Below are 16,536 nucleotides of genomic sequence, written 5' to 3'. Positions count from 1 at the left end.
ACTTTATAGGTTCCTAACATTTCAGAGAAGATTGTTTCTGTGTAGTGTGCACCCATGCATGAGTTCTAATGCGTTAATGGTTAATGTTTGTTATGATGTACACAGATACTTCTTGAGCACGGAAGATGACCCCAAGAGAAGGCATCTCTACAGGTAATGTATAGCACATCAACGTCATTCACTTGGCAGTTACTGAATAACATACAATTGGATGCACAGGAGATGTTATGAATATTACATGGTCTGAACACATTATGACCCTGAAAATATATACGTAATAGAAAAACGAAGTTTGCAATAAACAACACATTACCTAAATGTTGTTTTTAGAAAACATGTGAGCTTGTGAGGTGTTGAGCGTGGTGTTTTTGTATTTGCAGTGCGGACACAGTGGGCCCTTTCAACCGCCGCTGTCTCTCCTGTGACTTCTCTGACGGGTGTGGCTACGTCAGCGGCTCCTTCAGTCACAACATGAGCCTCTTCCTGCTCAGCTGCCAAGGTGGGCGGGACATCTTTCTATCTGTCTGTCTGTCTGTCTGTCTGTCTGTCTGTCTGTCTGTCTCTATTCCCTCTCTCTCTCTCTCCCTCTGCCCCCTCTTCACAAAGAAGACCTACTTCATGTTATCCTTAATTGACAAGTTTCCTCTCACATCAGCAGAGGTGTACTTACATAATAGCACATGTACTATACAGTATAGACAGACATCATGCTTTAACTTGATTTATAGGTTTTTGCCATTCAGCAAAAAGTACCTTCATCTTAAATATTTGATCAGAAAGTAACACAATGGCTCTCTACTACAGTAACTCGTGTATTATTTTAACAGGAAGTTGAGTCCAATGGCAGCTCCCCCAAAACTCTTTCTCTCACTGAACTCCCAGTAACCGCTACCGCACGCAAGCGGACATAAAAACTTAAACCATATTCACTGAGTCCAGAGGGCTCATACACTTTTAATTCCCCCTCCATCCTGCCCAACTACATTTATTTGACGAGCACTGTGATATCATTACAAGCACTGAAAGAGATTGGCTGGCCTACTTCACAGAACCACAATGTTGTTTGCAACCATGTTCCCAATTCGCTAAGTGCATCGATCATTTTATTATCTGTCATTCCGAGTACAGGGCTGTGGTTTGGTGCTTGAGTAGAGAGCTTGTTTGTCTGTAAGCTAGCTCCGGAACTCTGGAAAAAAGCTATTTGGACTGCATTATATTAATTGAATATAAGCTAACAATAGCCTCTCTCTGACAATAGCATGAAGGTCTTGGTAGCATATTTTATGCGTGTATAGCAAAATATATCAAGGATGTTTGACACTGGATGTGCCTTGGATTTGTTCCCTGAGAGCAGACAATGGCAGGCTTTGATACTTTGTTCAATGGTTGTTTTGATGTTGCCTCTGAACATTTTCAAAGGAATGAACCCACGTTTTGTAATTGAAAAACTAAAATTAGACTGCATCTGTCCTGAAGAAAATAGGGACAAAAAAACAACCTTTGCCTAACATACTTTCGTACTTCCTAACTTAATCCCAGTAGTTAAACAGTTTGAGAAGCCATAGAGTAGGCTGTAAATCACAAACTGAAAAGAGAACAGTGTCACCACAACCCATGGACACATATGGAACTGCAGCTCTACCATCGCAGTTTAGAAAGAAACACTAGAGTAGTATCTCCGTTTCTAGCAATATAAGAGGGGAACCCTTGTGTTTATGCCATATTTGCTGATCCTTACTTTTTTTTGTATCTCTCTTCAGGTCCCGATGTCCCGTTTGTAGCTGTATACAACACACAAGACAGTCTGAGTGAGTATTTAGACCCACTGATTGAACAAAGCTTATTTTTTAGAATGGTGTTAGTTAGGTTTGAAGTGTCTCTCTGCATTCTGCTAGATGGAAATACTACACAAATAACCATCCACAAACATCATTTGACCTCATCAAATGGGGACAGCGTACCCATTATTCTCCATTGACAGGACAACAAGCCCACCCCTCAGCGATGATTCAGTGTTTATAAGCCCAGGCTACTGGCAGCAGTGCTGATTACATTACCTTGCTGGATGTCCTCATGAACACAGATGACCTTCCCACTGTACATAATGGCACTGTAATGTGGTTACTTGTTTTGATTACATCATGTTAGGGAGTAGGAACAGCTGCTATAATGATGTTTGTAACGGCAAAGTGTAGAGTGAGCGACTCCTCGCCCATATTTGAGTGTGTGGAGTTTAGTTTAGTAGAGGCCATAGAAAACATATGGCAAGGCAATTTATGCAGAAATGATGTTCTATAACCTCCCTTGGAGTAATTTTAAATTGTGCTGAGAAATAACTTTGAGAGAAAACATTTGATGTTTGTACGCTGTACTCCACTGAGACCCCGCAACACAGAGCTGTAGGAGAAAGACAAGGTCAAAGCCAAATGCCTCTGAGCTCTCTCTCTCTCATTCTCTCTCTCACACACACACACACACACACACACACACACACACACTCTCTCTCTCTCTTTGTTTGTAGAGTACTACTCCTATCTCAGCACACTGTGATTAGCTTGTGGAACCTCAAGGGCCCATGCTCTCGTTAGCCTTCTATTCACAAGTTTTAATTGAATTCTAGAGCCATTATACAAGGCTGCTAGGTCTTTATCTCTGTGTGTCAGTATGGGAGGCCTTGGCACTGTGGGTTCTGTTGATTTCTCTCTGTTCTGTTCCCTTCATACTGCCAGCACACATCCCACCACCACACCTGTTTACCCGTTAGTGCGTGCCCTATGACCTTGCCGTAGCAGGCAGGGATGTTTGTAGGAGCGCTAGTTTTCAACGCAGGTCTGAGAAAAAAATGTTTTTTTTTTGTTTGTTTATTTGTTTTTGTTTGTTTATTTGTATTGACTGCCAACTCCTGCTGTGAGGGGTCTACTCTAGGATGGAGTTGGGGGAAGACAGATTAAATTAGTGAATCCAAAAACATCCTTCATGAAAATAGCATGGAATACTCCTACAAATTTTGACTGAGTCAAGATGCACAGTAGTTGAACCCAATCCTGGCATCTGCAATATGCTCCTAATCAGACTATTACACACTGTTGTAGAACAATAATATGTATTATAGCTTCATACGTCTCAAGAAATGATAAGAATATGAGTATTTAAGTATGTACATGTGTCATTGCAGAGGTCTATGACCTGGAGACCAATGAAAACCTGAGGATGAGGCTGGACTCCCTGCAGATGCCCAGAGTGGAGTACAAGGAGATCAACATAGAGGATTACAGTATGTTCCGTTATTGTGTGTGTGTGTGTGTGTGTGTGTGTGTGTGTGTGTGTGTGTGTGTGTGTACAATAAGCATACTGATTGGGTTCTCTGTTTATCATCTGTAGCCCTAACAATGCAGATCCTGAAACCTGCTACCTTCGTGGAGTCTGCAAATTACCCTCTGCTTCTCCTTGTGTGAGTATACTGTACATACATTATACATTATGACAGACATACACACACTCACACATAGCAAAACCATTAGAAAGTCTCACCATGTAAAACACACTTCCCTCATTAACTGGTGTAATGACTACTGTATGGTACTCACTTTGTGTGTCTATCCATCTACACAGTCTCCACTGTTGACTTGGGTGTCCCTACACCCTTGGTGCCAAATGAGGACAAGTTATACCTCATCAGGGGAGATAATCGCACTCTGAGTCAGAGCTTTAATCAGGGTTATTAATCTAATGCAGAGACACAGTAGCTCTGTCCTCCGGAGTGGCAGTAATTACACTGCAAATCAGATTGTCTTCACACCTCCCCATCCCCCTTTCATTAGCCCTCCTCCTTTCCTCTTCTCTCCTCTATCAGGTTCTATCACTCCATCTTACTCCCTCTGCACATATCACAAACCCATAGGTTAGGAAAACAGGACAAGGACTAGGGTACAGAGTAATCTTAAAATGTATTTGTTTTTCTTTTTTGGAAAAAAAAGAATTGAAAAAGATTGAAAAACTATTTCAAAACCCCCTCTTGCGAAATGTTATCAATTTTAGCTGAAAAATGTGGGGAGTAAAACCATATACTGTAGCCTATAACCATGATAATGTGCAGCATCAAAATATATGTCAGAAAAGAAAATTATGGCTATGCTTGGCAATGTGCCTTTGAAAAGATGAATAACGAAAAACAAAATCACATCCAGTCATTTTGAGGTACAAAATTCTGACTCAATAATGACATGGGTTCTTCTGCCCGTACAGTGACGGCACCCCTGGTGGTCAGATGGTGTCGGAGCGCTTCCATATGGACTGGGCCACGGTGCTGGTGAGCAGTTTCGGGGCTATGGTGGTGCGCTTTGACGGGCGAGGCAGCGGCTTCCAGGGCACCAATCTGCTCCACAGTGTCCAGAAGAAGCTGGGTGTGTTCGAGGAGAGGGACCAGCTGGACGCGCTGAGGTAATGTCTCACCTGAACACTCCATGATATAGCTGTCATTGGCCCTACTGTACATAAGAGGTTATAAGAAGTCATGACAGGTTAAGTCAGTATATGTCTATTAATACTGTATCAGCTGAAGGCTCTGAGGTAACTAACTAGACTGCCATATGCCCTATACCCTACAGCCAAGACTGGTGAAGTCTATATTTGTATGATTAGTCTCACTAAATCAGACTCTCCATTTAAATAGAAAGTCTGACAGGGAACCATAATGCAAGTTGGACTGGGAGGCGGATGCAACCAGTGAATTTTACCAGCGCCACAGATTCTATCGACGAATAGCGAAAAGTCAAGGAGGTGCTTCAAACAGAGAAAAAAGGCACACTGCTCACCTGTGAAATGGTGGCATCGAAAACTTCTTCAGCTAACTTTAATTTTGTGCAATGCATGCAAATCACGTTTGCAAATCGGGTTGTAAAAAAGAGGGCACAGGCAGAAGAAGGGGGGTCGTTGCAAGCGACGGTGGAAGGTGGAGCTACAGCGAAACGTTTCGGGGGGTGGAGACTTGTTGACAACCGTCCTCAGTTTTTACTTAATTCACCCCCAGAATGTCAATCAAGAGATATGATTCTGGATCAGTATTAGTACATATTAGTATTTGTAAAATCATTTGACATTGTGTTGTATCCAGCCTGGTGCAAGTTTACCATGCTCTGCAAAGCTAGCTGCATTTCTTGTGGCTGTTTTGATAGGATTGGTGGAAGTAGTGAATCGTAGAAAAATGTCTGAATCTAAATCAAATGTCCTCTATTTCAGCATCATATCAAAAGAACCCTACATTGACACAACTAGGATTGGAGCTTTTGGAAAGGTACAAGCATTTTCATTATGATAATGAGGATAAATTAGTTGATCTTTATTGGATCATAAAATTAGGATAAGAGCATGTATGGATGATAGAATTGGTATAAGACTAATTGTATATAGTCTAATATAACTCTGTGATATGGATCCTACCCTATAATACAAGATGTATGCATCTATGTCTCCTCTGTGTGTTCCAGGTGTATGGAGGCTACGTGACCAGCCTGTTACTCAGTGCTGAAGACTCCCCAGTGAAATGTGGAGCAGCACTCTCCCCCATCACTGACTTTGAGTTATATGGTAAGGTGTGTGTGTGTGTGTGTGTGTGTGTGTGTGTGTGTGTGTGTGTGTGTGTGTGTGTGTGTGTGTGTGTGTGTGTGTGTGTGTGTGTGTGTGTTTGAAAGAGAGAGCGTGCGTGAGAGAGAGAGGAGGGGGTTGTGAAGAACGTTTTTATGTGGGGTTTGTGAGACTGTGTGCGTGTGGGTGTGGGTGTACTGAGAGAATGTGTGTGTTAGGGCTGCTTTTCAGCATGATGGTGCAGGCACACATCCTACCCCAGTAAGACGGTGCTAGACCTATACTTTCCAAATGCTGTGCCAGTGTTGATTACACCACCATGAGCATACTGAGATGCTATCAGCATAATATCAGCTCAAAGAGGAGAGGTGCTGTAAGAGACTCTGTGTGTGTGTGTGTGTGTGTGTGTGTGTGTGTGTGTGTGTGTGTGTGTGTGTGTGTGTGTGTGTGAGAGAGAGAAAGAGAGAGAGAGAGAGTATGTGTGAAATTCAGTTCTTTCTAAGCCATGGGATTAGTGGGCTCAGGAAGGAAATTGAAAGTGAAATTGTTTACATCTCAACTGTGACATGTGTTCTCACATGACTAGAATAAGACCAAGTTTGACAATGAAACACAGCTAGTGCTGTTGTCTAGTCTTGTGTAGCTACAGTGTCCAATTTTAGGGTTCAGTTTCATGACAAATTGTCTACCTGCTTCTAATAATAATAAAAACACATTACTGCTACTAATTACAGTAGGTAGGGGTTTAATAGGTACAGGCTGACATTTCAGCGGGGTACCTCTAAGTCCCATCGCTGTAGAAATTTCACGGTGTGAAGTGCTGCCGAAAGCCACCACAAGGTGGTGATAAGTTAAATAATGCATAGAGCAGAATAAGGAATGATGTCAAACACACGTTCCATTCCATTCCATACATTACATCCCATCCTCCGATTTCTACCTCCACAAGCCTCCCCTGATATACAGTTCGTTATCTTTTCTACGTTGACGTTACTTGAACATTGTATTGAGATTGTTTCTGTGCCACAGTCAGGATGACGCCAATCCACTGATACGGTTTAATTGGTTGGAACTCAGTGATTGAAATTGAAAAATGTTATTGATGCATATGGAATACAATACAAGCTTACAGTACATGAGATCAAAGGTCATTGCACCTCTGTGAATGACCTGTGTGTGTGTGCGTGGATTCTTATGTGTGTGCATGCATGCGTGTGTGTGTGTGTGTGTGTGTGTGTGTGTGTACAGTATGTGTAGATATTGCTAGATATATTAATAAAATCAGTGTTGACATTTTTCAAGTAAACTGATATCCAAACAGTAACAGTATTGGAGATATGTGTGGCCATTTCAGATAAATGCGTGTATGTACACAGGGAAATCAAGCAATAAATGTAATCATAATTCATAATGAAAACCTCCCGCCTCTTCCAGCTTCAGCATTTTCAGAGAGATACCTGGGACTGCCCAAGCCTGATCGAAGAGCCTACACGGTAGGCTTGTCTCATATCAACCTTCATTGAGACTTCATATGAGTACAATTATTGACTGTATATTAATAGTATATTTTACCTGTTCTGTTGATCGATTGACCTGATGTGTCATTCCTCCACAGATGTCCAATCTAGCACACAGAGCATCCCAATTCCTAGACAAGAAGTTTCTCATTGTTCATCCGACAGCCGATGGTAGGACAATTGTCTTTGTCGACCAAAATACTCTGTGTCTGAAGCTTGTCTACAGAAACTAGAATATTATATTTATTTACGTCAAACATATTTGTTTGTCTTTTGTTTCTCCTTCTATCTCTAGAAAAAGTTCATTTCCAGCACTCAGCAAAGTTCATCTCCCAGCTCATTAACGAGAAGGCAAACTACACCCTACAGGTAAGGGTGACTACGTAGAAATGAGATAGATGGCAGATAGAATGGGTACGGCACATCTTAGAGCCTTACTTCTACTGTATGACAGAGCATCTCTGAGGTTCAATGCTGTTACACAGGGGACACACTCACTTGAGGAGCTCAATGATCCCATACCTTGGAAGGGATTTAACCTCACAATGCCCTCCTCACGCTTAATGAGATTATAACCCCCTTGTATAGGGCTTGCCTTAACACACTAACTGATCCCATTAAAATATGAAGCATTCAGAGGTTAGGGTTTAGCTTATTGCTGCGCAAAAGGTTACTGTTCATAACTGGTTACTGTGCATAAGACACACACACACACACAGTATGAGCTGATGGACATGTCAGTGTTGAGATTCTCATCATCCAGTCAAGGCCTCAATTGTCATTGAAAATAACAAGTAATTGCTATCATGATCTAGCCCCTCAACCCAAACCAAAAATCCTGTGCATGCCTACCTAGCAGTATGTATGTACTGTATGTATCTCTGGTCACCAACCATCCTGTCCTGTCCCGTCAGATCTACCCAGACGAGAGCCACTTCATCCACAGCGAGGCCACGCGGCAGCACCTCAGCCAGTCGCTAGTCAACTTCTTCGAGGAGTGCTTCAGGCTACCGGACAAGGTGTTCGAGGAGAGACTGGAGGAGGAGACCGAAGAAGAGGGTTAACCACTGTCATCATCACCACTATCACCTCGACCATCTGGCCCACGCCCCCAAGCACAACGCCAGCCACCCGTTTCCACACACAATATGCAACCTCCTCTTGGTTTCAGTCCCCTTCTGCCATTTTAGTTTGAGCGTCTGGAAGTTTCCACTCCGTTTCAGCATGATGAACCCGGGACTGCCTTCTTGCAGATGCTTGCTTCACTTAACTCCTCGTCCCCAACTTATCTCCTCCCTTCGACTCTTCTTATTCTTCACCTTTCAGTACGCTACGAGAGCGTTGACAGTGGTTTTGTTGACCACGACACACATGGATGGACGGGGATGACTGAGGTCATATTTGGAACGTGTTGAAAGGCAGTCCTGTCAGGAGAGGGCAGTCCTGTCAGGAGAGGGCGGTCTCCTGTTCGGTCTACAGTACATTTGATGGACAAGCCTCCTCGGAATCTAAACTACTGGCGGGAGTCCCACACAAACTCTTAACAGTCAGTGAGGAGAAGGGAAACTTTATAGCACAAACCTTTGGGGATGTGGTTGGTAAAATGTGCAGAAATGCCCAGTGTAGGGGGAGTTGGGGGGAGTGTGTGGAGAGAGAATGCTACTATTTTTCAAATCGTGAAGAACTTTACATGTCGGACCGTGCTTGTGTCTATCGTTCCTCTGTAAAGTAGCACATGAAAAACATTCACTTGGGTATCAATGAATCTTTTCTTTTTTCAGTGTTCCAAGTTTGTTATGATCTATGAACCCTTCTTGTAGACTCAAGTATGTATTTCAATGGTGTAGACTCAGTTTTACATGTAACTAAAAGATGGACAGGGAGAATGATGTAAAACAGAAGTCACAGATGTCTATTGTTCTTGATTCGCTTGCAGACTGTTTTGTTGTTTTGTCTTTTTTTCATCTGTTTTGTTTTGTTTTGTTGCTCACAGTATTATCCTCCCAATCCTTCAAAAATGGAACTATGTAAACTTGTTTTAGTCACTGTGCCTTACTTTGGGAGCAAGAGGTCTTTTTGAAGGACTAGCCTTGTGAGTTTCAGTGTGAGTTTCACCTGAAAAAAACTGAAACGATATTCAATGACAACTCCCCGTTCTGAACTGTAATGTCATTCTATAAAATGCCCATACAATTAGTATGGCATATAAACAGACCAGTCAAAAGTGGTATTTTCACTTCCAAATATAACCTATGACATCATACCAAAATGTTTATAGCGTACCTCCTGCATGTGTCATACTATTATTTTGAAATATTCATGAATGTTAATGTATGTCAGGCTAACACATAACATACACTTTGAGATGTTTATGTTATGGTACTGTACATGAAGTACAAGGTGTACCCCCCTATCTTACCTCAATGTTACAGGTCACACCCCTTGGTGGGTATGAGGTGTCACTGTAGAATCAGTGTTGTTACAGTCGCTGTTTATGCCCAAAAATAGTACATTGTACTGTATGTAGGTTAAATAATGTAGCCTACATTAACATCACAATCTTTTCAAAAAGATAATGCAAATGAATCCACACACAAAACAATGTTTGGACTGCATTTTCTAAATATCTGGAGGCACAAGTTAGCGTTTTAATTTATTTTGTTGTTTGAATGCTCATTCCTGTTACTGTACGTTCTCGATGCATGTTAGCAAGTTATTTGTGAATCAAAGCTCAATTTCAACATAGTATTTTTGACATCTTGAATGTTCCTTACTGGGCTTTGCATTACATTTCCAGTAGTATTGTGATTGAGATCCCAGTCTCATCAGCTTGATGTGTAAATGTAACTCAAAATATCATTTTAGTCTCTTAATATCTGAGTGTTCTTTGTGCATTACGCATTTTGAAAGTTACATTTGAATATTCATTTTTGTTCTCCTGTTCCGGTCCTTGGATTGAGTTTTGAGTGGACTAAACAATCATCAGTGGCAATGGTGAACTTTCTGATGCCAGTGATTAAACATCAAGAAAGACAATGTCCACATGCTCTTGACTTTGTTCCCCAAAGCAGTACAAGATGCAACTGTGGCAAAATGGCAGAATGTGGCATGGAAGTAAATGTTACAATAAAAAGTATTTTATCATCGTATACATTTTGTAGCAGATCTGTTTGTGATCCAAATTGCACTGCAAATGTGAATTATGATTTTGAATTTTAAATTATTGAATGAAATACAAAAATTATCAAAAGAAATATTTTTGTTCAAAGGCAGAGTCATGTCCAGTGTACACTGGATTGTAGTTGTATATCAGCGCCTTTGTCTCTTCCTCTTTGTTGTCAAATTTGTGGAAGCTTTTTCTGGCTGTTAATTGGGAAAGAAGTGCCAAAGATTAGAGTGACAAAAAAAGGTCACAATTTACTTTGTCATCACTATTGTAAGTTACATGTTACAAGTATTGCAATTACTAATTTGTAACACTTGGGTTATGGTTACGGTCAGGCTATACTTGTTACAGAACAAAAACATATACAGTAATCAGCACATTTTAAGACAAAATGGAAATACATTCGGCAAATGTTTATACCTTCGTTGACAAAGAAATCAGCCATAAAGAAAGTCATCTTCACAGCAGATGGAGAGTGTGGGATGTAGGGTCTCGTCCATTCAAATGAATTCTTCTCAGGGTGCCACTGGGTTCCATAGATGGGGAAGTCATATGCTACAGAGAAACAACTGCTGAATGCATATCATCTGATGACAAACTGTTAAGGGGAATATGTCTTGCTAAGTTGTAACAGCTGTGATATTGCACTGTGCTTTACCTTCCATCGTTGACAAAAACTCTATTTCCCCATCAGTGTTTGTAGACAGGACTTTGTAGAACTTCTTCAAATCCTCATTGTTGTTAAAAGTCTGGAACAGAATAAAACAATCTGCCATTAGGTACAAGAGGCTATATGTTATTGTAACATATGGTAATATGTTGTGAACGCTAAGGGGTTGTACCTTCCTATGGTTGTTAGGTGCAGGCGGTAGAAGTTAGTGATGGTACACATAGCATACTAGAGTCATACCTCCATTGTGAGACTCCACTTATGAGAATTTTCTGTTATTGGTTCAGTGGCAAGAGCTTCCATGATCTCTGCTGGAAAGTCTTTGAACAGCTTACTCTCCTTGGACTCTGTAAGAGTAAACTCACATTACCCTAATGGCAGTATGCTGATACAGTATGCACTGTTGTCATGAGGTTACAAACTAGTGCCAGTAGCATATACAGTACTGTACCTTTGGTAAAAATCAATGGCAATGCCACACCGCTGGTGTTGGTGCGGGACAGAAGATTATTTCCACTGGTCAGATACATCAACTCTTCAAATCCTAGACAGGTGCCCCACACAGGGAAATAGTCACCCTTTGAATAGGCCTGCAAATAAGAATGTTAAAACTTTCCATTTAAAATCATTTCCCCATATACTGTATTTGGAGGCAAAAAATAAGTGAAATGCCAAGCATTCATACCTCTATGGACATATCGTAAAATATTTTTGCAGCTCTCGCATAGTCAGATGTGATTAGGTTAGCAGCACCACCAGGATAGAGTATTCTACAGGGGACATGTCAATAATAATAATAAAAAAATATTAAGAAAGCATCAATGCCTGTTCTTATCGGTCTTCTCGGCCTGATATTCCTAAGCAATGTCAGCAATGTTGAATGATAACAATTGCAAATTGCAAATAATTGTAATAAATGCAACCATGGCCAGCTTTACACTTATTGCAACCATAAACCCTGACAAACGAGCCAAAGTAGAGTCACTGCATCAGCTGATCAAGTTGTAGCATTTAACTGTCATGCAGATCTGTCTTGAGTCACTGACACATTATAAGGGCTGTTCTGAACTGTCTATCGGAGATATTGAAACAAATGTGGACACCTACCCATTGAGGGAGTTAAAAAGTGTTTTGTACTCCTCTTGTGTCTGGTTTATCCTGTAGAATTTCAAAGCACATGTGTCATGGGTTCATTGTACAGTATATGTTTGCAACAGTGTTGTAACAAAAGTTAATCATTGACTATTCAAACAAAAGTTAATCATTGACTATATACTGTATATATTATCCTTATAATAATGAAATGGGGCTAGATTGATGACAATATGTTGAAGATCTGTGAAGAACATCAATCTTACATGACAGGGACAACTCTAGCTCCAGCAGACTCCAGGTACTTGACATAAGACGCTGCTATGTAGGAGATCCCATGTGGCTGAGGTGAGTATACCTCCTGAGCTAAGATACCTTGGGATAGAGCATACATTATGATTTAGAAAGAGTCACGGTCACAATTAGAAATGGTTACAATTTTTTTTTCCTCTATTTCATTACATATGTGACTGATGCAAACGTCAAACATGTTCAGTATTTTCAATTCACGTCTAAACAATTTGTACAATACAGTAGCATTTTCATGAGTCATTGGTCTAGCTTACCAATAATCGGCTCATCATTCCTCTTTGCAGATGTGCGTAGAGGCAAAGTTGTGAAGGTAAAACAAAAAACTAGAGCTGCAAAACAAAATACTATAGCAAAGGCACGCATTTTATTTCTTCAATAGTAGGATATCCCTGGCAGTTGGCAAAAGCTTATCTTATAGGAGGGCAAAGTTTGAGGAGAGCACCTGACATACTAGCACCTGACATACTAATATGGCCAGCTCAGATCATGTGACAAAACAATACTGTCTAGACACCTGCCATTGGTCAGTTTGTTATGCAATTATTTTTAGGACGGAAATACACCTGGTTCTCCTTTAATTTCCAAACATATCCAACATAATAGACTTGTCTGTTACTTAGTTGGCCAGTTGAAATAGATTGTTGGTAACTTACAGTATATTGCATTTTTGTTTGAAAACACCATTTATTGACTTTTTTCAAAAGAACACTGACAGTCATCATTATAACCTCAGCGGTTTTCCTATGAAAAATGTCTTTCAAAATATGCAAATCAGGTATCATGCTTTTATCTATGGCAATTGGCATTGCCACAAAATGATCATACCATTTAAAATGATTGAAATAAAATATGTGATATGCATAATAATTTAATAAAAAGATCAAATATACCTACTGTATATTTGTTTATGCAGACTTAGTTTAAGTGTACTAAGGATCGTAGTTGCCACAGAATGTTCATATCAATACAATAATACTGTACATAACTATTCAATTTAAAAGCATCAAAAGAAATATATTTGTTCAAATGCAGACTTGATTCCAGTGTACACAGGATTGTAGTTGTAGATCAGTGCCTTCGTCTCTTTCTCTTTGTTGTCAAATTTGTGGAAGTTTTTTCTGGCTGTTGATGAGGAAAGCAGTGCCACAGATTAGAGTAGCCAGAGCATACAGTATACAGAACCAAGACTAACATAAAAAATACATTTGACCAAAGTTAATACCCTCATTGACAAAGAAATCAGCCATGAAGAAAGTCATCTTCACAGCAGATGGAGAGTGTGGGATGTAGGGTCTCGTCCATTCAAATGAATTCTTCTCAGGGTGCCACTGGGTTCCATAGATGGGGAAGTCATATGCTACAGAGAGAAAACATCATCTTTGTCATGTGATGATATTCTTCAGTTGACAAACAGTGGAGGGGTTAAAGTTCTAACAACTGATAATGCACTGTGCTTTACCTTCCATAGTTGACACAAACTCTATTTCCCCATCAGTGTTTGTAGACAGGACTTTGTAGAACTTCTTCAAGTCCTCATTGTTGTTATAACTCTGGAATGTAATAAATAACATGACTAGTCCAGAATAACTGACACAAATTATATCATGGCTTTCACTTAGAATAGTGTGTAATGGTACACAGTGTACTATTAGGGTCATACCTCCATTGTGAGACTCCACTTGTGAGAATTTTCTGTTATTGGCTCAGTAGCAAGAGCATCCATGACCTCTGCTGGAAAACCCCTGAACAGCTTACTGTCCATGGACTCTGTAAATGACAGCATTGCATTTTTATTTTATTTTTTGATGCATTTGTATGGGGTTACTCATGTGCTATTAGCTGTATTGTACCGTACCGTTGGTTAAAACCAGTGGCAATGCCACACCACTAGTGTTGGTGTGGGACAGCAGAAGCTTTCCACTAGTCAAATAGGTCAGTTCCTGAAATCCAAGACAGGTGCCCCACACAGGGAAATAGTCACCCATTGAATAGGCCTGAAAAAAAAAGGTATCTCTATCAATATTCATAATTTAATTCAGAATATTTGGTGGCAACATCTTAGGGACAGAGGGTATGCAAATTAAATGCTTAACATTCATACCTCTATAGCAAGCTTGTAGAAAATGGTTGCAGCTTTTGCATAACCAGAAGAGATTATGCTAACACCCCCACCAGGATAAAGTATTCTATGGGGAAGTAAAATATCGATCAGTTGTTAAGATTATTTTTCTTTGAAGATTCAAAATACCCCAAAATAGCAGTGATCTCGCATCTCATTGTATGCCTTTGTTTTGATAGTGATCGTGCCAAAAAAAATGAATAGGGTAAACAACATGTAGAAAGTAACATTTGAAAAGCACCAATGCCAGCTATGGTTCTCTCTTTGTGTTTCTCTCTCGTTCTCCCAAATAAATTTTACCCAATCTCAGGAATGCTGAAGGACAAGATATACATTGGTATATACAAATTAAGCTTTGCATCTATTGCAACAAAACCCTCTAATACCCTAGCAGTACATGTAGTTACTGCAACAGCTGATCAGGATGGAGCCTCTCAGTCATACAAACTGTATCAGTCACCAGATGTGCATATGTCTGCTAATGGTGCTGGAAATGGCAACAACGTCAACACCTACCCGTTGATGGAGCTAAACAGTTGTTTGTACTCCTCCATTGTCTGGTTAATCCTGAAGGGGACAGGGTTTTTTAAATTCATAAGTTTATATCTTATAAATGCAATGTGAAATGTCACAGTAACCATTGGTATTAAAGACAGTATTATCCATTGATAATGATTTTAACATAGGCCTTCAGGGTAAAACTATATATATATATATATATATATATATATATATATATATATATATATATATATATATATATAATTGTAAATGTTTACATTAGATTACAATAATCTTACATGACAGGGACAACTCTAGCTCCAGCAGACTCCAGGTACTTGACATAAGACGCTGCTATGTATGAGGTCACATGTGGCTGAGGTGAGTATACCTCCTGAGCTAAGATACCTTGGGATAGAGCAGAACAGATATTGTACAATTTAGAAAGTGTCAGGTCACATTGTTACAATTGCTACTGGTTACATTAAAAAAAAAAATGCATGCCTCGTAGCTTAATTTATCTACATGAATTGATTGACGCCTCGAACGTGTTTCGCTTCACAGAACGCACTTTCACTTTGTACAATACAGTAGCATGTCATTGATCCAGCTCACCAATAATCGGCTCATCGTTCTTCTTTACCGATGTGCATGAGGGCAAAGTTGAGAAGGCAAAACACAAAACTATGGCAAAATGATGCATCATCGTTATTTCCACAACGCGTGGACCTTATATCATATAGCAAATACAACTGAAACTCGCTTCTTTCAGGGTTAAACTCAACTGAGTTTCCGTGTATGTATCACCAGTCTCGTTCGAATCCAAAACATTGACCAAAGACATATTATTCTGTCCAGATTACATGCGCAAAGGTTAAACAACTAAACAAGGTTAAACAACAGAAAACAACTATTCCCAAACATACACTTTATTGTAGGCTATAGTAGTATTAAAATGCTAAAGTTTAAAGGCTTCACTGTTAAACTAGTCATCTTTCCCCTCCTACTAAGCTTACCAACCAATCACATCATGTAAATACGATGTTTTTGACCAATCACGTCAGACAAGGGTGGGAACAGCCATCAGGGAGATACAGCCAACCAAATCTTTAGGCTGTATCTCTGATGGCTGCTAGAGCCACCCGAAGTATTTGTGTTAAAGATGCGCCATCTGTTGTCACAGGTATGCAGTGCAGTAGGCCTAGTCAAATACATATAATCTGTTTTAGATATGAACCACTAAAATAGTGAATTTATGTTTACAGTACATCATAGCTTCAACACTTCCATAACCATCAGTCTCTTTCGGTGTCCTAGTCTGCTTAACTGAAGAATAACACCACGTACCGTCTAGAAATGTCATCCATCCTGTGTCATATGTGTATCAAATAAATAGTCCCATGATAAAGTTTATATTCTCCTGCTGTTCATACTGTAAGGACCTTTACTGCATTACAGATAATTGTGTCTGATGAAAATAAACCTGTTGGTATAAAGTATGTTAAACCAATGACTTTGGTTAAATAAAACAAGACAATCCCTCTCCACTGCCCAATAAGCACACATTCAAAAGGAT

The 16,536-nt window shown here is 39.9% G+C and overlaps 2 protein-coding genes across 2 annotated transcripts in view; one reads left to right on the top strand and one right to left on the bottom strand.

Moving 5' to 3' along the window:
- dpp6a (dipeptidyl-peptidase 6a) overlaps window positions 1–8,164 on the top strand; it is a gene marked incomplete at both ends in the record, with an annotated part of 116,092 nt that extends 107,928 nt beyond the window's left edge. Inside the window, 12 exons of the mRNA XM_083670625.1 lie at window positions 106–153; window positions 381–499; window positions 1,761–1,808; window positions 3,176–3,274; window positions 3,382–3,451; window positions 4,246–4,440; window positions 5,239–5,293; window positions 5,487–5,586; window positions 7,018–7,076; window positions 7,199–7,271; window positions 7,396–7,469; window positions 8,015–8,164. Of these exons, the coding sequence (XP_083526751.1) occupies window positions 106–153; window positions 381–499; window positions 1,761–1,808; window positions 3,176–3,274; window positions 3,382–3,451; window positions 4,246–4,440; window positions 5,239–5,293; window positions 5,487–5,586; window positions 7,018–7,076; window positions 7,199–7,271; window positions 7,396–7,469; window positions 8,015–8,164 (1,090 nt within the window). The remainder of the gene's footprint in view (window positions 1–105; window positions 154–380; window positions 500–1,760; window positions 1,809–3,175; window positions 3,275–3,381; window positions 3,452–4,245; window positions 4,441–5,238; window positions 5,294–5,486; window positions 5,587–7,017; window positions 7,077–7,198; window positions 7,272–7,395; window positions 7,470–8,014) is intronic.
- Window positions 8,165–8,188: 24 nt separating this feature from the next.
- Window positions 8,189–15,948, bottom strand: LOC310811360 (uncharacterized protein). The gene is made up of 18 exons (XM_083679480.1): window positions 15,576–15,948; window positions 15,260–15,368; window positions 14,976–15,026; window positions 14,442–14,526; window positions 14,196–14,334; window positions 14,001–14,107; window positions 13,800–13,890; window positions 13,563–13,697; window positions 13,352–13,462; window positions 12,595–12,663; window positions 12,295–12,403; window positions 12,044–12,094; window positions 11,622–11,706; window positions 11,388–11,526; window positions 11,177–11,283; window positions 10,925–11,015; window positions 10,687–10,821; window positions 8,189–10,463 (listed from the first exon to the last, which is right to left on the bottom strand). Exons 1-18 carry the CDS (start codon window positions 15,664–15,666, stop codon window positions 10,345–10,347), a joined length of 1,824 nt encoding a protein of 607 aa, XP_083535606.1. The 5' UTR covers window positions 15,667–15,948; the 3' UTR covers window positions 8,189–10,344.
- Between the last annotated feature and the right edge of the window lie 588 nt (window positions 15,949–16,536).

This window comes from Argentina silus (assembly GCF_951799395.1).
Source record: "Argentina silus genome assembly, chromosome: 1".
Classification (NCBI taxonomy): domain Eukaryota; kingdom Metazoa; phylum Chordata; class Actinopteri; order Argentiniformes; family Argentinidae; genus Argentina; species Argentina silus.
This window is presented reverse-complemented; position numbering and strand designations above follow the sequence as displayed.